The sequence below is a fragment of the Peromyscus californicus genome, unplaced genomic scaffold (genome assembly GCF_007827085.1).
Source record: "Peromyscus californicus insignis strain IS unplaced genomic scaffold, ASM782708v3 Scaffold_24__1_contigs__length_46423439, whole genome shotgun sequence".
NCBI lineage: Eukaryota > Metazoa > Chordata > Mammalia > Rodentia > Cricetidae > Peromyscus > Peromyscus californicus.
The window spans coordinates 12411823-12428810 of record NW_026294535.1 but is presented as its reverse complement, the minus strand read 5'-3'; the positions used below and the strand labels follow the sequence as shown (position 1 = coordinate 12428810).

General features: G+C 43.6%; 1 protein-coding gene across 2 annotated transcripts in view; it reads left to right on the top strand.

Moving 5' to 3' along the window:
• The first annotated feature begins 3439 nt into the window (after positions 1 to 3439).
• Positions 3440 to 16988, top strand: part of Metap2 (methionyl aminopeptidase 2) — a 29666-nt gene continuing 16117 nt past the window's right edge. Inside the window, exons 1-4 of one of the 2 annotated variants that reach the window (XM_052753148.1) lie at positions 3440 to 3690; positions 5718 to 5822; positions 13560 to 13625; positions 14123 to 14225. In XM_052753148.1, coding sequence (XP_052609108.1) covers positions 3537 to 3690; positions 5718 to 5822; positions 13560 to 13625; positions 14123 to 14225 — 428 coding nt within the window. In that variant the 5' untranslated portion in view covers positions 3440 to 3536. Of the gene's footprint in view, positions 3691 to 5714; positions 5823 to 13559; positions 13626 to 14122; positions 14226 to 16988 lie in introns of both variants that reach the window. The other variant, XM_052753147.1, reaches the window with a different exon arrangement.

The following is a 16988-nucleotide window of genomic DNA, read 5'->3' as shown; positions in this document are numbered from 1 at the left end:
GTCCAAAGTCTTCTTGGCCTACTTCGTTCCTTATCTCAGTGAGAGCTACTACTCTCCACCCAGGAACCCTGGCCAGAAACCTGGATGTCATGCTTCTCCCCATTTCAAGGTCAAGGACTATTACATTCTCTTAACTATACTTCAGAAATATTTCTGTCATCCAGCCTCTTATCTCTGGTCCCCCGTTATAAGGCTTATATTATATTATTATATTGCTTCAAATTTCATCAGTGCTGTTATCAGCAGTTACTTATCACTTCTTGGTTACCCCAGCCTCTACCACCTCTGTTCTCTTTAGAACAGAGACCATCAGACCTAAAGATCTTATTGCTGGTTAAGGTTTTAAGAGTTGATGCTGTATTGCCTTTGAAAATTAGTATCTGGGGCTGGAGAGATGGCTCAGCGGTTAAGGGCACTGGTTGTTCTTCCAGAGGTCCTGAGTTCAATCCCCAGTGACCACATGGTGGCTCACAACCATCCGTAATGAGATCTGGCCTGTAGGCAAGACATGCAGGCAAAACACTGTATACATAATAAATAAATGAATGAATAAATCTTAAAAAAAAAGAAAATTAGTATCAAGGTGCAAAACCCCATATCCTCACTGTCACTTTGTAATGATACAAAAAGATGCTTTAACTTAAAAAATTAGAAACTACCACATTTTCAGAGTAAAAGTCAGGATCTATTAGGATGGGGAGCGCTGGTTTAGAATCTAGACTGCAAAAGAGTGGCCTTTCACGATATCATTCTTCAATTTGAGAGTGTAGTTTATCCACATGGTCTCTAGGTAACTCATCTGTGCCTCTCGACAGCTACATTCGTGTGTTCAGGTCCATTCTCCAGTGCGGCTGTAGCTGGAGACAGACTTGTTGAGGAAGTAATCAATACCAAATAAGGTCTCAAGAATGGTGTTCTAATCCTGCAGAACCGTTTTCTTATAAGAAGGTCCAGTCACAGCACATCTAAGGAGGTCATCTGCCAGCCAGGCGAGGGACCACACAGCATCTAACCCTGGTTGTAGCAGGCTTTTTCTTTTGGGGCCACCAAAGAAAATAGGCTTCTATCCCCACAGCTGTGAGGAAATAGAGTTCTGTTGTTTAAACTACCCAGTATTTGTCCCAGCAGCCTGAGTTAGCTAATTCACTCTGGAAATGCCCCAAGTTATCGGAAGTTGGGATGGAAGTGGAGGGCACACTATTGGTAGAGGTCCAGACCATCAAGGTCATTTCGTTTAATCCACCCTCACGGCCCTCTTTTTCATTTTCAGTTACTGAGACAAAGTCTTGCCTGGCATTCCAGCCTTGCTTTGAATTCAAGACCCCCTTGCCTCCACCACCCAAGTGGCTGGATTGTGTGTACCACCATGTTCAGGTCCCTCTTATTTTAGAGTAGGAATCTGTGGTTCAAAGGATGTGAGTTTTCAGAGACACTAAGCTGTTGCTAAGTGACTGTTCTAAATTAGAATTAGTGTTTTCTCTTTCCCGTGGGGTACAATGAAGCTCTCCATACTCATTGCTGACTTTGCCCGCTTATCTTTTAAGCATTTATGTGCATGTGTAGATTTTTGGTTTTTTTTGTTTTGTTTTGTTTTTTTGAGACAAGGTTTCTCCGTGTAGTTTTGGTGCCTGTCCTAGATCTCGCTGTGTAGACCAGGCTGGCCTCGAACTCACAGAGATCTGCCTGGCTCTGCCTCCCAAGTGCTGGGATCAAAGGTGTGTGCCACCACCGCCCGGCTTTGCATGTGTAGATTTTTATGTTGCTGTATTTTGTATACTTATCTATGTTCTGTGTGCCACTAAATGTTTTATTTTCCTGATGTGTTTTGGTCTACTTACTTTTAATATTGCTAGTTCTTAACCAGAAAAAGAAATTTGAAATCTAGAGATACATTTAGGGGGGAAAAGAAAGAGTAGTTTTCAGGAGGATTGGAGAAGGACTGCCTGAACCTTTGAGAAAAAGAATGTGCTTCTCATTATTTGTTTTTGGTGTTTCGAGACAGGGTTTCTCTGTGTAGCCCTGGCTGTCCCAAATTCCCTCTGTAGACCAGGCTAACCTTGAACTCAGAGATTTGCCTGCCGCTGCCTCCCGAGTGCTGGGATTAAAGGCAAAGGCATGCACCACCACCTGCCCAGATATGCTTCTGTCTTTTAGTGCTGGGGATTAATGCAGGGCTTTTGGCGTCCCAACATGTACCCTACCACTGAACTACACACACTCCCAGATCCCATTTTTTGTAACTGTGTTTAGGCCTGTATAAAGTAAAAGCACTAGCAAGGACAACCTTAGCACTATTTTGACACCAATGAAGCTTGATACCTAGTTTAATGAAAACACCAGAATTCTCCGGGTGGACAAAGATCCATAGTCAGTAGAACTCCATAGTTCATCAAAATAGCCACTCACCATCTCCTTAGGCAATGGTCTAAATAAAAAATTGCAATCTGAACATGGGGTTCTCTAATAAGAGACTAGGGGTGAATGAAGATGTTTCACTAAAAAACTGACCCAAACTAAGAAGTTGGAGTGCGTGTTTTGGAATCATTGGAGAAGGAGGCTGTGTTCCCATTGGTCAGAACTTGTGCTTGTCATGAGTTAGTAAATGACAGAAGCGTGAAAAAATCTTGTTTTGAAATCCGTTCTCCAGGCAGTGGTGGCGCACGCCTTTAATCCCAGCACTCGGGAGGCAGAGGCAGGCGGATCTCTGTGAGTTTGAGGCCAGCCTGGTCTACAGAGTGAGATCCAGGACAGGCATCAAATCTACACAGAGAAACCCTGTCTCGAACCCCCCCCCCCCAAAAAAAAAGAAAGAAAGAAAAAAGAAATAGGGTCTCTATATATAATCCTGGAACTCGCTATGTAGACCAGCTTTGCCTGGAACTCACAGGGATTCTCCTGCGTCTGCCTCTTGAGTGCTGGGATTAAAGGGATTATCGCCCTCAAGAGAGGATCCTATCTTGAATCTTGCGAGGTTGGGAGTACAGTACAAGAAAGGCGGAATCCCGGCTACCAAAATTATCCCAAGCTTCTCGACAGCGTCTTCGTAAACTGTGACAGCGAATTTAACGCTGTCTTTGAGTCATCACAGATTGAACGCAGTCATCAGGGATGTGTATAATAAACATATACTTTTTTTTTTTTTTACCCCCCTTCTCGTCGCTTCCTGTAGGACTTTGACAAACCGGGAACATTAAATTCCTCGTGCTCGGAGCAGCTCGGGCGCGCTCTGCGGTGGCGGCGGAGGTCCTTGGGCCAAGCCCGGAAGATGCGCACGGAGGAGGACGCCCTAGGTGTCAGGTCGGAGGCCGGCTGAGCCGAGCCGGGCGAGGGGGCGGGGCTCCGGCCGCGTGCGGGCCGGGTCCTCCGCCGTCCCAGCATTCCCTGCGCCCGGGACCATCGAGAGCGACTTCCGGCGTCGCTGGTGGAGGTGGGTGCCGAAGGAGCGGGTCCTCGCCTCTCGCTCTCGTTCCCTCGCTCGCTCGCTCTCTCGCTCTCTCGCTCTCCCTCTCTCTCTCTCTCTCTCTCTCTCGGGCAACATGGCGGGCGTGGAGGAGGAGGCAGCGTCCTTCGGGAGCCACCTGAACGGCGACCTCGACCCGGACGACCGGGAAGAGGGGACCTCCAGCACGGCCGAGGAAGCCGCCAAGAAGAAAAGACGGAAGAAGAAGAAGGGCAAAGGGGCTGTGTCAGGTAAAGGAGTCATGTTTTCGCCGTCCCTGCCAGCAATGGCCGAACGCCTTGGCTCGGGCCCGGCACCCCGGCCCTGGTTCGATCGCCAGGCCTTGGCGGAGTGGCGTGGCCGGCTTCCTCCCGTGCCGCGGCTGCTCGGGGATGGGGAGGGGGGGGCGGGGAGGAGGAGGAAGAGGAGGAGGAGGAGGAGGAGGAGGAGAGTGCCTCCGCTTCCCGAGGTACGTAGCGCTTAGGGTCACGGAGCGCCAAGTCAGCTCCCACGCAGTCCGTGTCACGGACCTGAAACGTGCACGGGGTTCGGCTCCACCGTCTTCCACGCGGTTGGGGCGCCGCCTCAAAAAAAAAAAAAAAAAAAAAAAAAGCCCTTCTTGACCCTGATCGCGGCCCTGCTGGCTGGACCTACAACCTATTTCCGTCGAGGGTGGGGGCGGGGTGGGCGAGCATATTGCCGGGACTGGACGCCCTCCGCACACCTCGTCCGCGTTTACACCGGGGCTTTAGCTGTGTGGGCTGCAGGTCTGGGGTGTGTGTCTGTGCGTGTTGTGTCTTTCCGGGCAAACTCATGTCACTGACAGTTGGCGGTGGTGCGAATTTTCACGTGCTTCATCATCTCACAGCGTCGTCAAGCGTTAGGGTGTGTAGGCATTTGGATGCAACTTGCATGCCGTGTAGACAAGAGTATTCTGTGGTACGGTTGGGTTTCCTCAACCGGTGATACCTACAACCCCGGCAAGGCGAGGAAAACAGCGGCACGTTTACAGCTGGACCATGTTAACGAGGAACGTGTTTGATCTTGAGGAGTTTTTTGTTGCACAAGCGCCTTCGTTTCGGTCCAAAATTGTTTTCGCCTGTCGCATTTAAGATTCCTCAGATAAGGAATGAGAGAAAAATGGGGTTTGAATTAAGAAAAGTTGGAGAGGACTTAGCCGCATTTCAGAAATTTGGTGGATAGATGGGAGTGATAGCGTAAGAGTTGTGCCCTTGGTTTTTAGGGTTTGTTTGTTTGTTTGTTTGTTTGTTTGTTTGTTTGTTTGAGACAGGGTTTCTCAGTGTATGTAGCCTTGGCTGTCGTGGAACTCGCTCTGTAGACCAGGCTGGCCTCGAACTCACAACCATCTGCCAGCCTCTGCCTCTGGAGTGCTGGGATTAAAGGCGTGGACCACCACTGCCCGGCTGTTTTCAGCTTTTTGAGAGGGTTTCACTATGTAGCCCTGGCTCTTCTGGAACTCCACCCCAACACCAGTGGACAGGGCTGGCCCCCAATCCACAGAGATCCTCCTGCCTGTTCTTAATACTTTTGTTTTTTTGAGACAGGATTAGGGTTTCTCTGTGTAGCTTTGGTGCCTTTTCTGGATCTCGCTCTGTAGACCAGACTGGCCTTGAACTCACAGAGATCTGCCTGGCTCTGCCTCCCGAGTGCTGGGATTAAAGGCGTGCGCCGCCATCGCCCGGTTTACTAATATTTTTTAATAGTTGTCTCTCTCAATGGGGATCCTCCTTCCGTAACCAGAATGTGCTAGAGTGTGTTTATCTATGTAGACATATTGCTACTGCAGCTGGATTGTAATTACTTCAGGCATGCTTAGATGTTTAAGAACTTGTATTTTAGTAATGGGCTGTCTTTTCCTATTTTGATTTTTGCCCAGTTGATGTGTAATAAATCCTCATTCTGAGGCCTTCAGCATGATTGCCTATTTTAAATATCTATTTAGTAATTAAAATACTTATTGCCATCTAATTCTTAAATATCCTTTAAGGTTAAACTGCATAGGAAGAGGGACCAACTTACATTTCCATGTATCCTTGTAGGTGCTATCATGTGTAATGGGGAATTTTCTAGAATGAATTGCGTGGACAGCACTACTTAGGTGTGGAAGGTCATGTTTAACAGTTTATATTAATAGTGTTTCAGTTTGTGTCCTGCACCACTTATTGTGAAAGGACTTGTGAACTGTGCAGGATCATTAGAGTATGTTCAGGTTTGGTAAGTCCTTTATTACATTTGTCCTGTTTTGTTTGAACAGCAGTGCAACAAGAACCTGAGAAAGAACCAGGAGCCTCCGTAGATGAGGTAGCAGGACAGCTGGAAAGACAAGCCTTGGATGAGAAAGAGCGGGATGATGATGATGAAGGTAAACAGTTCACTGATCTTTGGTTAACAAACACAGAAAATGCAACATTCGTTATTCAAAGATTATTTCATGTGTCCGTTGAATGCCTGCATGTCAGTGCACCACATTTGTGCTAGACCTTAAGAGGCCAGAACAGTGTGTTGGATACCTGGAACTGGAGTTAGAGGCTGCCTGGTGTCTGTGCTGAGAAACCAAACCTGGGTCCTCTGTGAGAGCATCAAGTACTCTCTCTCATCTGTGAGCCATCTCTCCAGCCCTGAAAAGAGGACATTAATTAGGAAAATATGCTTATTTGACCATATAGTAATTGTCTAACATTTGACTTGTTAAAATTTAATTAATGTCATAGGTAAAAAGGAAAGGGTATTTATTAGCAACCCCTTGGATGTGTTGAGTACCTGCTCGATAGCAGGCAGGATTTTGACTTTCAGATGTGTACTTGGCAGAAGGCCAAGTGCTGCGTGAGTGTGATAAAATTAGAGGCTGGCTGTTTGAATATTTACTGAACTGCTGCTACGTGCTATCTATCTAGGATACTTTCATATGCCTTCTCTTTTTAATCTCACAAAACCAGCTGGGGTAGATGCTCTCTGCGCGCGTGTGTGTGTGTGTGTGTTGGTTATATGGCATGGCTCATATATGTAAAATAGTACCAAAATTTAAAATCCAGCATCTTGTCCAAAGTCTGTCCCTTCTCTTGTCCATACCAAAATTGGCTTTCATCATTCTCAGATGTGCATACTGGAGTGTTTCTAAACTCAAGTGTGTTTGGCTACTATAAGGTTTCTTAAGACAGAAGTTGCTAGAATTCTAGTATTGAGTCTGCCAGTAAAACAGTGGAGCAGAGGAGATGAGGAAAACCATCACTATTTTGCATCCTGTTTGGCAGAGAGGTGAATGGGGCTTTCCCAGTCTCTGATTTTTGGTTGCTGCTGCCAGCATCAACTGCTCTACCTAAGGACTGTCGGTGATGCTTCAACTACTCGCTGGATAAGATAGTTTGAATAGTTAGTTGTTTTTACTCTAGAAAGATAGGTTCACTGTCTTCAAGAAGCCATCAGCTTTTCCTCTTCCTTAAGAGTTCCTCTGTTCTATCTTGCTTCAAATTATAGATGTATTTTGAACTTTGAACAAGAAAAGGATTTGCAGATTGTAGGTAATATAGTGGGCTGCTGTGTGGAACCTCACAGTGCATTCTTGAAGTGTGCCTTGTTTCATTTCACCTATAAAGTTGCCTGAATCTTGTTGACATTGAAAGGAGACTTTTGTATGTTAGATTGGTAGTCTTCTCCCAATTTGAGTTAATTTTGTTTCTAATTAATTGACTACCAGAGTCAACATTACTTGTATTTTTTAATTACCTTTAATTATTTTGTGCATGCATGCATATCCATAATGCATATATCAAGGTTCTAGTACAGTCTGAGGGAGTCGTTTCTCCTTTCTACCATGCGAGTCCCTCGGGTCCAGCTCAGGTCATGAGGCCTGACAGAAAGTACCTTTGCCCACTAAGAATAAGGCAGAGTCCTTTCCACCTGCCTCTGCTTCCCCAGAGTTGGTAATATAGGTATAGACACCATGGCTGGTCTCTGGTGTTAAGAATAAGCTTTGGAGGGGATGGAAAAAACATATATTTCAGAAATACTCCTTTAGAGAAAAACTGGTTGCTGTGGTTGAGAAACAAAACATAGAGGTGAAAAGGCACTCTGATGTGCATGTTCAGTTCAGTGCAAATTAGGTTTGGAATGTGGAGGTCGAATTTTGGAGTAGCTGAATGAAGGAACTCTTGTTGGAAGCGTTTGGGACTTGATTAAATCCAAATTGAACTTGGTGTTGGTAGCTCTTGAAAGGCAGAGCCAGGCAGATCTCTTAAGGCCAGCCTGGTCTACCATAGCAAGTTCTAGCACAGAGCTACATAGTAAGGCTCTGTCTCAAGAAAGGGAAAGAAAAACAACTGAACAGTCCAAATGGAAAAGACCATTTGTTTGAGTAGGGATTACTTTGAGAAAGTTTTGAAGCATGGTGCACAGTGCAAATGAGAAGATTCCTTGAGAGAGCCTGGGGAAAAACAGGAAAAGTGAGATCATTTTTAAGGCCACTTAGCAATTGGCTGTGTGTGTGGTAATGAATATTTAAACTGGCTGTTTGTAGTAGGGATGGAAAGAAGAATTAAATGGAGCAGTAATAGAGACTTCCAGTCTGAGGAGCAGAGAGGTGGGCATTAGTACACTCTAGGGGGTTGAGTTGGGTGCCACAATATTGGTATTGCTGACTGAAATAGTGAAGTCAGGGATAGTCAGATGGTCTCCTAGAGATTGAGGAAGGGTGATTGCAGGCAAGGAGGAAGATAATGAATTTCTTTTCAGGTGTATTGAACTTGAAATTGTTGAGTACCAGTGTGAGAAGTTGATCCTGTGGCCATCTGGCATTGTGCCAGAGGTAGTTTATTAAATCATTTTTTCTTCTGTATGAGACAGATCTTGTGTGGGCCACGCTGGCTTTGACCTCAGAATCTTCCTGCCTCAGCCTCTTGAATGCTGGTGTGATGGGTGAGCATTGTCACGCTTGGCTTCATTCAGTACTTGCTTTTTATCCAGAGCATGTTTATTGGGAGGGTTCCGACTCTGAGTTGGGAGTTTTCAGTGCTGCTCCCTCCAGCAAGGGCATCTCTGTAAGCTTTGCTTTTCCAAACTCTGTAGACGGACGGCAGCAGAGCGCTCAGTGCACAAGACTCCCATTTGTGCCTGGCTGCAGACTCTGCACGGGAACTGGACCGCAGCATCCTGGGCATCTCACACCCATGGAGTGGGAGCAGTGCTCTGCTCCAGCTTGTTGTGCTGTTTTGTTTTGGTGCTTCCTCTTTTCCTCTGGAAAGGAGATCCTTTTTGAGAGACATGCTCTTAAAGGGAGGTCATCACAGCCAGAAAACATTCAATAAGTTTTAAGTTGGCTTAGAAACCAACAAGTTGTCCAAAATAATGTTTATTCTTTTAAGTATATAGATTGGTGGGTGTAGAAACAATGTGCAATTGTTTAACAACAAAAATATAAACGATATAGTCTATTTAGATTTAAAATACTGAGTGTGGAGGGGAGGTCAGAGGACAGTTTGCAGGATAGATAGATTCTCTTTTCTACCCTGTGGGTTTGGGGTTAATTCAAGTCATCTGGTTGGTGGCAGGCACCTCTCCCTACCCACTTAGTCATCCAGCTGGCCTGTGGTCTGTTTTCATTGTTACAGTTCTCACCTCCACCGAGCATTTGCCTGGTGTCCCTTAGTGTCTGGTTCCTTTGCTCCAGACCCTACCCTTGGCATCGCATCTGTTTCCCCACACAGTGTTGTCTTTCCTGGAATACCATGAATGCAGTTACTCATACTCACTTTCTGTTGTTGCTTCTCATCGCTTACTGTTGTGTGTATGGAAGTGTATGGTATGGATGTGGGTGGGGAGCCAGAGGACAGCAGTGGGCTCTTTCTCTCTCACTCTGCCTCGTTCCCTTGAGTCAGGGTCTCACTGAGCCTGAAGCCCTCCCTTAGCTAGGCCTGCTGGAGCACTCCTGATCTGCCTGTCAATTCCACAGTGCTGGAGTTAGGGGCACGTGCAGCTATGCCTAACTTCAGTGGGTGCTGGGAGTGTGAACTCAGGTCCTCACCCATGTGCAGCAAGCTTTCTTACCTAATGGGACATAGCCCTTGTCCCTACCTAATAGTTTTGACAGTCATCCGCTTGTTTTGTTCCTTTTTAGGAAGTATTCATGCATTTTTTTAAAATTTATTTATTTATTTATGTGCATTGGTGTGAAGGTGTCAGAGCCCCTGGAACTGGAGTTACAGACAGTTGTGAGCTGCCATGTGGGTGCTGGAAATTGAACTCGGGTCCTTTGGAAGAGCAGCCAGTGCTCTTAACCACTGAGCCATCTCTCCAGCCCCGTATTAATGCATTTTTATTGCTAAGTGGTATTCGAGATTTTGCTTGTCCGTTTATTCATTGAAGACTGTTAATTTTTGTCTATTGTGAGTGTTTATCCAGTCATTTGTATACATGTCTTTGTGTAGATGTGATTTCATTTCTCTGGGTAAATGTAGGATTCCTGGTCACATGCACATGTATCTATAATGTGAGATACTAGAAAGGCCCTTTGATGCTCTGTTTCCCTCTGGAAACTGCCTCATTTGCACATAACACACAGTGCTATGCTGAGAAACTGTCAAACCAGGCATTGTGACATATGCCTTTAGGCAGTCAGGTCTCTGGGAGTTCAAGGCCAGTCTGGGCTAGAGAGTGAGTTCCAGGACAGTCAGGGCAGTATAGTGAAACCCTGTCTCAAAAGAAAGACAAACAGACTTTTCCTAAGTGTGTCATTCATGTCAACAGTGAGTGTCTATTGTTAGTATTCTTGTAAGAATTGATAACTGCCAGCTTTTGAATTACAGCCTCTGTAGTAAGTTGTATTGTTAGTCCCTGCAGTTTGCAGTTCCACAGTGACGGGCTCTCACTGCTTTGCATGTATCATTTTGAAGTGCGCGTGGTAGTCTTTGCTTCCTGGTTTATTTAGCTGTCACTGAGCTGTAATTGTTCTCTGTGTGTTCTGGATGTATGTTTTACAATATTTTCTCCTTTGTGGTGACTACTCCACTTTGCTGATGGTATCGTTTGCAGTACAAACAAGTTTAATTTAGATGACATTCAGTTTATGTCCTCATATGGGTGGTACTTTTTGTGTCCTCTCCATAAATTAAGCCACTGTCTTTGAGGCCATGAGAGGTTCTTTTTAAAAGGTTTTATACATTTTTAGCTGCTATGTCTAAGTATGTTCTATAATTTTTAAATAAAAATTAATTAATTTTTCTGAGACAGGGTCTATTGTTAGCCTAGGCTGGCCTCAGGACGTGCTATGTAGCTAAGGATGACCTAGAACTTGCCATCCTCCTGTCTGCATCTTCTCTGTACTTAACTAGTGTGCTCTGCTAACTGAGGTACACCCACTAACTAGCTCCTAAAGTTGTGTTTTTATGTCAGACATCAGTTGTCAGTTCAGCGAATAACCACTGATTTGGTATATGGTATTAATGATGAAATAGTCTTTGTCTACTAGGAATATCTTGGATTGATAGCAAGGAAAAACAACTTTTGAAAATGTAAATTTCAGTCTGTTAAAATAGTTAGGACCATAAGCATATATCAGTATTAAGATCTGACTGGTGGCATCCTGTTACCAGCTAACTTGTGGCTATTATGTACTGATCACATGTGAAACATTGAGTTAAGGAGGCACTTAGCTTCCAAGGGATGCTAGAAGATCAAAGAAAGACCTTTTTATTCAAAGGAGGATGGTTTTAATATCCCATTTAAAGTTTAAGAAGTCCCTGTAGAAAGAAGTTAAATAACATCCAAGTTCACACAGCTGGGAAGATTTTTGATTATCTTTAAAATGCTTGTGCATCTTGAAGTCTTTGCCTTAGGTTCATGTTTGAAGTGGGATGCTAGACACAGGGTGTTTCCCAGAGCAGAAACTATCTTGCAAGGCTGGAGAGATGGCTCAGCGGTTAAGAGCACTGACCACTCTTCCAGAGGACTCAGGTTCAGTTCCCAGCACCCACAACAGCTCACACCAGTCTGCCACTCCAGTTCCAGGGGGTCCCTCACCCTCACACAGACATACATGAAGGCGAAAACACCAGTGTATATAAAAACAAAAACTATCTTGCTTACTTCTCCTGTGCATATTGCTTGGCACCTAACTAACACACTGTTAATGGAATGATGGATGTTACATATGGTGCATTGAAGGACATCGGAAGCTGTGTATTCTAAAATATTTTCATATTGGGCATTTCAACCAATATTAGTGTGTTTACCATACTCGGTGTAATGGTAATATAATTGAACATAAATTATAAACCTCCCTTTCAAGCTGCTGCTTTAGATACACTGAAAGCATTTTTAGTAGCTGTAATTACCACATTCTTGTCACTGTACTAGTTTAACAATACATATCAAATTGATCTTTTACAAAGCCCACAGATAAGGAATCATCATAAGCCATTGATTATGACTTTTGTGTATGTCTGATTAATTAGACAATTGTAGAGTGATAATAATAAAAATTTTTTAGGGATTCTGTTACAAATCCAGGATTTAAAGGGGCGTGCTTCAAAAAGAAAACTGGTCATTTAATTTAAAAAGGAATTTTGTGTATATGGGTGTTTTGCCTGCATGTATGTCTGTACACCATTTGTGTGCCTGGTGCCTGCCGAGTCCAGAAGAGGGTGTCAAGCAATAGATGCCCTGGAACTGGGAATGGAACCCAGGTCCTCTGGAAGAGAAGCCAGTGCTCTTAACCACTGAGCCTTCTCTCTAGACCTTTGACCTTGTTTTTAGGTATAGATATCTGAAATTGCTGATGAAGTCATATCATTAGATGGAATATTTAATATATCCCATGGTGAGCATGTGGTAGACCATCAACATAGAGTTGTCTGGAGGATATCTTGTTTATATCCCTATTTCATAGTACAGTGATTTGTGGACAGAGTCAGGTATTTTGTAACATAATTTATTTTTATTTTTACTTTATGTTCATTGGTGTTTTGTCTGCATGTATGTCTGTGTGAGGGTGTCAGAAGCCCTGGAACTGGAGTTACAGACATGTGTGAGCTGCCACATGGGTGCTGGGAATTGAAGCCAGGTCCTCTGGAAAAGTAGCCAGTGCTCTTAACCGATGAGCCATCTCTCTAGCCCGGTAACTTAGTTATTAAGTCTCATATTTGAGTGTTGTTGTTTTTTTGTTTGTTTGGTTGGTTGGTTGTTTTTTTTTTTTTTTTGCTAGTGCTGACATTACTGACAAGAACGTATCTAGCCTTTTTGAGACTCTGAAACCTGTGAACCTACAGCATGTATATATGCATATTGATTTTTGCATACAATTTGACCCAGAACTCTTTTTCTCCAATAACTATTCAAAAATAGGCATTATAAAACGTATCCCAGCCGGGCAGTGGTGGCGCACGCCTTTAATCCCAGCACTCGGGAGGCAGAGCCAGGCGGATCTCTGTGAGTTCGAGGCCAGCCTGGTCTCCAAAGCGAATTCCAGGAAAGGCGCAAAGCTACACAGAGAAACCCTGTCTCGAAAAAACAAAAAAAAAAACAAAAACAAACAAACAAAAAACATATCCCATTATCCCTCACTAGGTAAGAATCAAGCTTACATTTATTCTGGTTTGCCTACATTTACCATTCAGGACTCTTCAAACAAGTATGTTCAGTAGAGCTCTGACTGACCTGGTACAGAGATACACCTACCTCCTGAGTGCTGGGGGATTAAAGGCTTGTCTTAAATTGATACAGTATTTTAGAAATATTTTCATTCTGGCTGGAGAGGTGGTTTTGTAGAGCATCAGAATTTGTTTCTTAGGATCCATGTTGGGTTGCTTACAACTGATTATATATCTCCAGACCCAGGGGATCTGACCTCCATGAGTACTGAGCATGGATGTGACATACATACATAATTTAATTTAGAAAATATTTATTTTATTCAACAGTTAATTAGAGTAATTCAAAGTAAAAGGTGCTATTGCTTAATGTCACATCTGATGCTTCTAGAAACATGGAAACAAACTTGTAAGATTGTTGGATAGCATCAGTGTTGTTAAGAGGCATTGTGCCCACACACTGGCTCTCAGGCCTGCTTCCCTTCTCTGCAGTTGAAATAATGTTTGAATTTCTTTCTCAGATGGAGATGGAGACGGAGATGGAGCCGCTGGGAAGAAGAAGAAAAAGAAGAAGAAGAAGAGAGGGCGTTAGTGTCTAGAATCGTCTTGGATGAGCAGTGACTGTTAGCCAGCGGGTTGGAGGGCAGAGCTAGAACCTGCTAGAACATAGTGCATGTCAGTGAAATAGACATGTTTGAATTAGTGAAACTAATCATTTTGATTTAACAGTCTTATTGACATTTTTTTAAGCTGTTATCCTCAGGAATGTTAGTATGATATTTGCTTTTAATGATGAGTTCTTAAAATTTATATAATTTTAAATGTACATACCTTGTAGAATTAAGTAATTCTGCAAAGAATGGCAGAAGCAGTGCCACTATAGGGCAACAGGAAGAACATAGTTTTTGACTATCTACTAGCTTTGAAATGACTAGATTTTGGATAAATTGTTAATGAGAAGTTCTGTAATTTAAAGTGTGAATGTGGTGAGGTTTTAGTAATAACTTGCATATTGTACTGTTTCAAATATGTTTCTGCTACACTGTTTTTATAGATAGTATAACTGAATATTTGTATCTCACAGCAAAAGTTCAGACAGACCCTCCCTCAGTTCCAATATGTGACCTGTATCCTAATGGTGTATTTCCCAAAGGACAAGAGTGTGAATACCCACCCACCCAAGATGGGTAAGAATCCTAACTACCTTCCCATTTGCTTCTGACTCCTGTAGCTCAGCAGTAAAGCCCGTTTAGCTTTGCTAAGAAACTTACTCCACAATTTCATCAAAAGTTTGTGACTGGGGTTGGGGATTTTAGCTCAGCAAGCGAAAGGCCCTGGGTTCGGTCCTCAGCTCCGGGAAAAAAAAAAAAATGTGACTTATTGCAAAGAAAATACAGTAGAAGCCTTCTTATCCAAAATAATTAAGACCAGTAGCAGGTTGGTTAATCAAAAAAGCATGTTAGAGTAGGTGTTAAAAATCTAAGTCTTTACATACGGTAAGTGGCTTGTCTTTCCCCTCTTCATCTTTCTGCATGGATCTGTATTAGATTGCAGTTTCTTCCTCCATAAACTGTTCATAATGCTTTACCCATTAATTCATTCTGGATTTCTGGGAAGATTAGCAGAATGAGCTGAGCTGAGAGTTGATGTGTGCTGTGTGCAACATTTTCCTGAAAACGTTTACAGCTCTTGGTGGGGGGGGCGGTGGTGGTGCTGTGTCTCACTGAACCTAGAACTTGCTCTTTTGGCTATTGTGGGTGACCAGGGATCCTCTAGGGTTGCCTGTTGGCTTCCTGCAGCGCTGGGGTTCGGAGGCACATACCATTGCACAGGGATTTTTTACGTGGGTGTTGGGATCTGAACTCAGGTCCTCAAACTTGACTTAGCATTTTACCCACTGAATTATCTTCCTAAATCCCACACTTCTTCCTTTTTAAAATAAAAAACAAAAACCTGTGTGTGTGTGTGTGTGTGTGTGTGTGTGTGTGTGTACACGGCTGTCTCCTGTCATGTTTGTGTGGTTCCAGAGATAGAACTTAAAGTTGTTAGGCCCCCATGATGAGTTCTTTACCTGCTTTGCCATCTTGCTTGTTCACAACAGTTATCTGTACTTAATTTGACAAAAAAGAAAACAACTTTTTCAAAGATGTATTTATTTTATTTTATGTGTCTGAGTGTTTTGCTTGCTTGTATGTGTAGGTACCACATACATGGTGGTGCCTGGGAAGTCAGAAGAGGGCTTTGGGTCCCCTGAAACTGGAATTAGAGATGGATGTGGGCCTCCGTGGGTGCTCGGGACTGAACCTAAGTCCTCTGCAAGAGCAGCAGGTGCTCTTACCTGCTGCATCCTCTCTGTAGCCCCAGACAGAAACTTTTTTTAATGACTTGTCTTTAACTGAGACTTTTCAGAGTAGTTGGTAGAAACAGTTTATTTTCTGGGACAAAGTAAGTTGCATGACTACAATAACAGATGACTCAGCAGACTTGGGAGCAAGCTCAGGTGAGAGAGATGTGGAAGTGTTCTGTGAGGGTGTTTCCTGTGGTCGCAGAAGCTCATGGGGGAATTCTTTACATGGCTTGCTTGAGGGTAGAAACAGACCACACTCTGGCATTTGAATCTCATTGTAACACTTTGATTGGCCTTGCGACCCAGGCAGGTGACTTAGGCCTGTGCTTTCACTGCTCTTCCACAAAGTGGACCCTGCCTGGGACTGCTCTGATGGACGTGGTGGACGCAAGTGCCTAGACGAGCAGCAGGGGCAGCCTCAGCACTAGATGAGGGAGTCCTTTGTCCAGGAGTCTCCTGGCTGTATGTGTTCAGGGTCCCATGGTGTGCCCTAAAGAAGAGCAAGAGAGCCTTGCTGACTGCAGGCCGTGGGAGAGTTGGTTAAGGAGGCTTCTGCTGTAGCATTGTTTCATTGGCCTATAAACACAGAAATGGACGGACACTAACACTTCCCTCCCTGGTTCCCAGAGAGGAATGGTATTAGGGAATCACAGGGATACCTTTCCTTTGAATTCATCTATTACCATCCCTATCTTAAAATGTCATAAATACGTGGAATTTACATTAATTACATGAACTCGTAGTACGTATGATGTGATCACATTTATTTTCAATTATAATCTTTTAATTATTTTTGGTTTTGCTTGTCCCTCTTCTTTCCCTTCTTTCCAGACCCAATGTAACCACCTAGCAGGTAGCCTTCCATATTTTTCTATGCTCATGTGTGTGTGCTTTTGTGCGTATATAGATAGGAGGGGAGATTTTGGTCATTTATAAAGATGGCATCAGAAGCATTCTTTCTCACTTTTGCTCACTCAGTACTACCTCTTGGAAGTCCCTCCAAGTTAGAAGAATAACTGTTATTCTTTTGAATGGCTTTGGTATTCTGTGGTATAAGTGTGTCATTTTTTTCTCATTTTTTCTAGTTGATGAACATTTTTTACTTTGTCTCCTATGTTTTTTGCCACTATTATCTTTTATAATAAAAGTTTTGAGTAAATAGGTAGAGTATCTTATGTGTGGATATTTTATTATTATGAAATAATTTTCCAAGAGTGCAATTCCAGAATTAAACAATGTTTTAGTTTATAACATTTATACTGCTAGTGATTTTGAACATCTTTTAGTTGTTGGCTTTTTTCATTTTTTGGTTTTTCAAGACCATTTCTCCCTGTAGTTTTGGTGCCTGTCCTGGATCTCGCTCTGTAGACCAGGCTGGCCTTGAACTCACAGAGATCCACTTGTCTCTGCCTCCCGAGTGTTGGGATTAAAGGCCTGTGCCACTGCCGCCCAGCTAGTTGGCTTTTATTTTTGTTTTGTGTTGGTAGGGAGGGGAGAGGCAGCCCCTGGGTACAAGGGCCTGGGTGTGGGGTCGGAGAGTAGTTCCTGGGATTGGTTCTCTCCTTCCACTGGGTGGGTTCTGGTGGTGGAACTTGGGTCATGA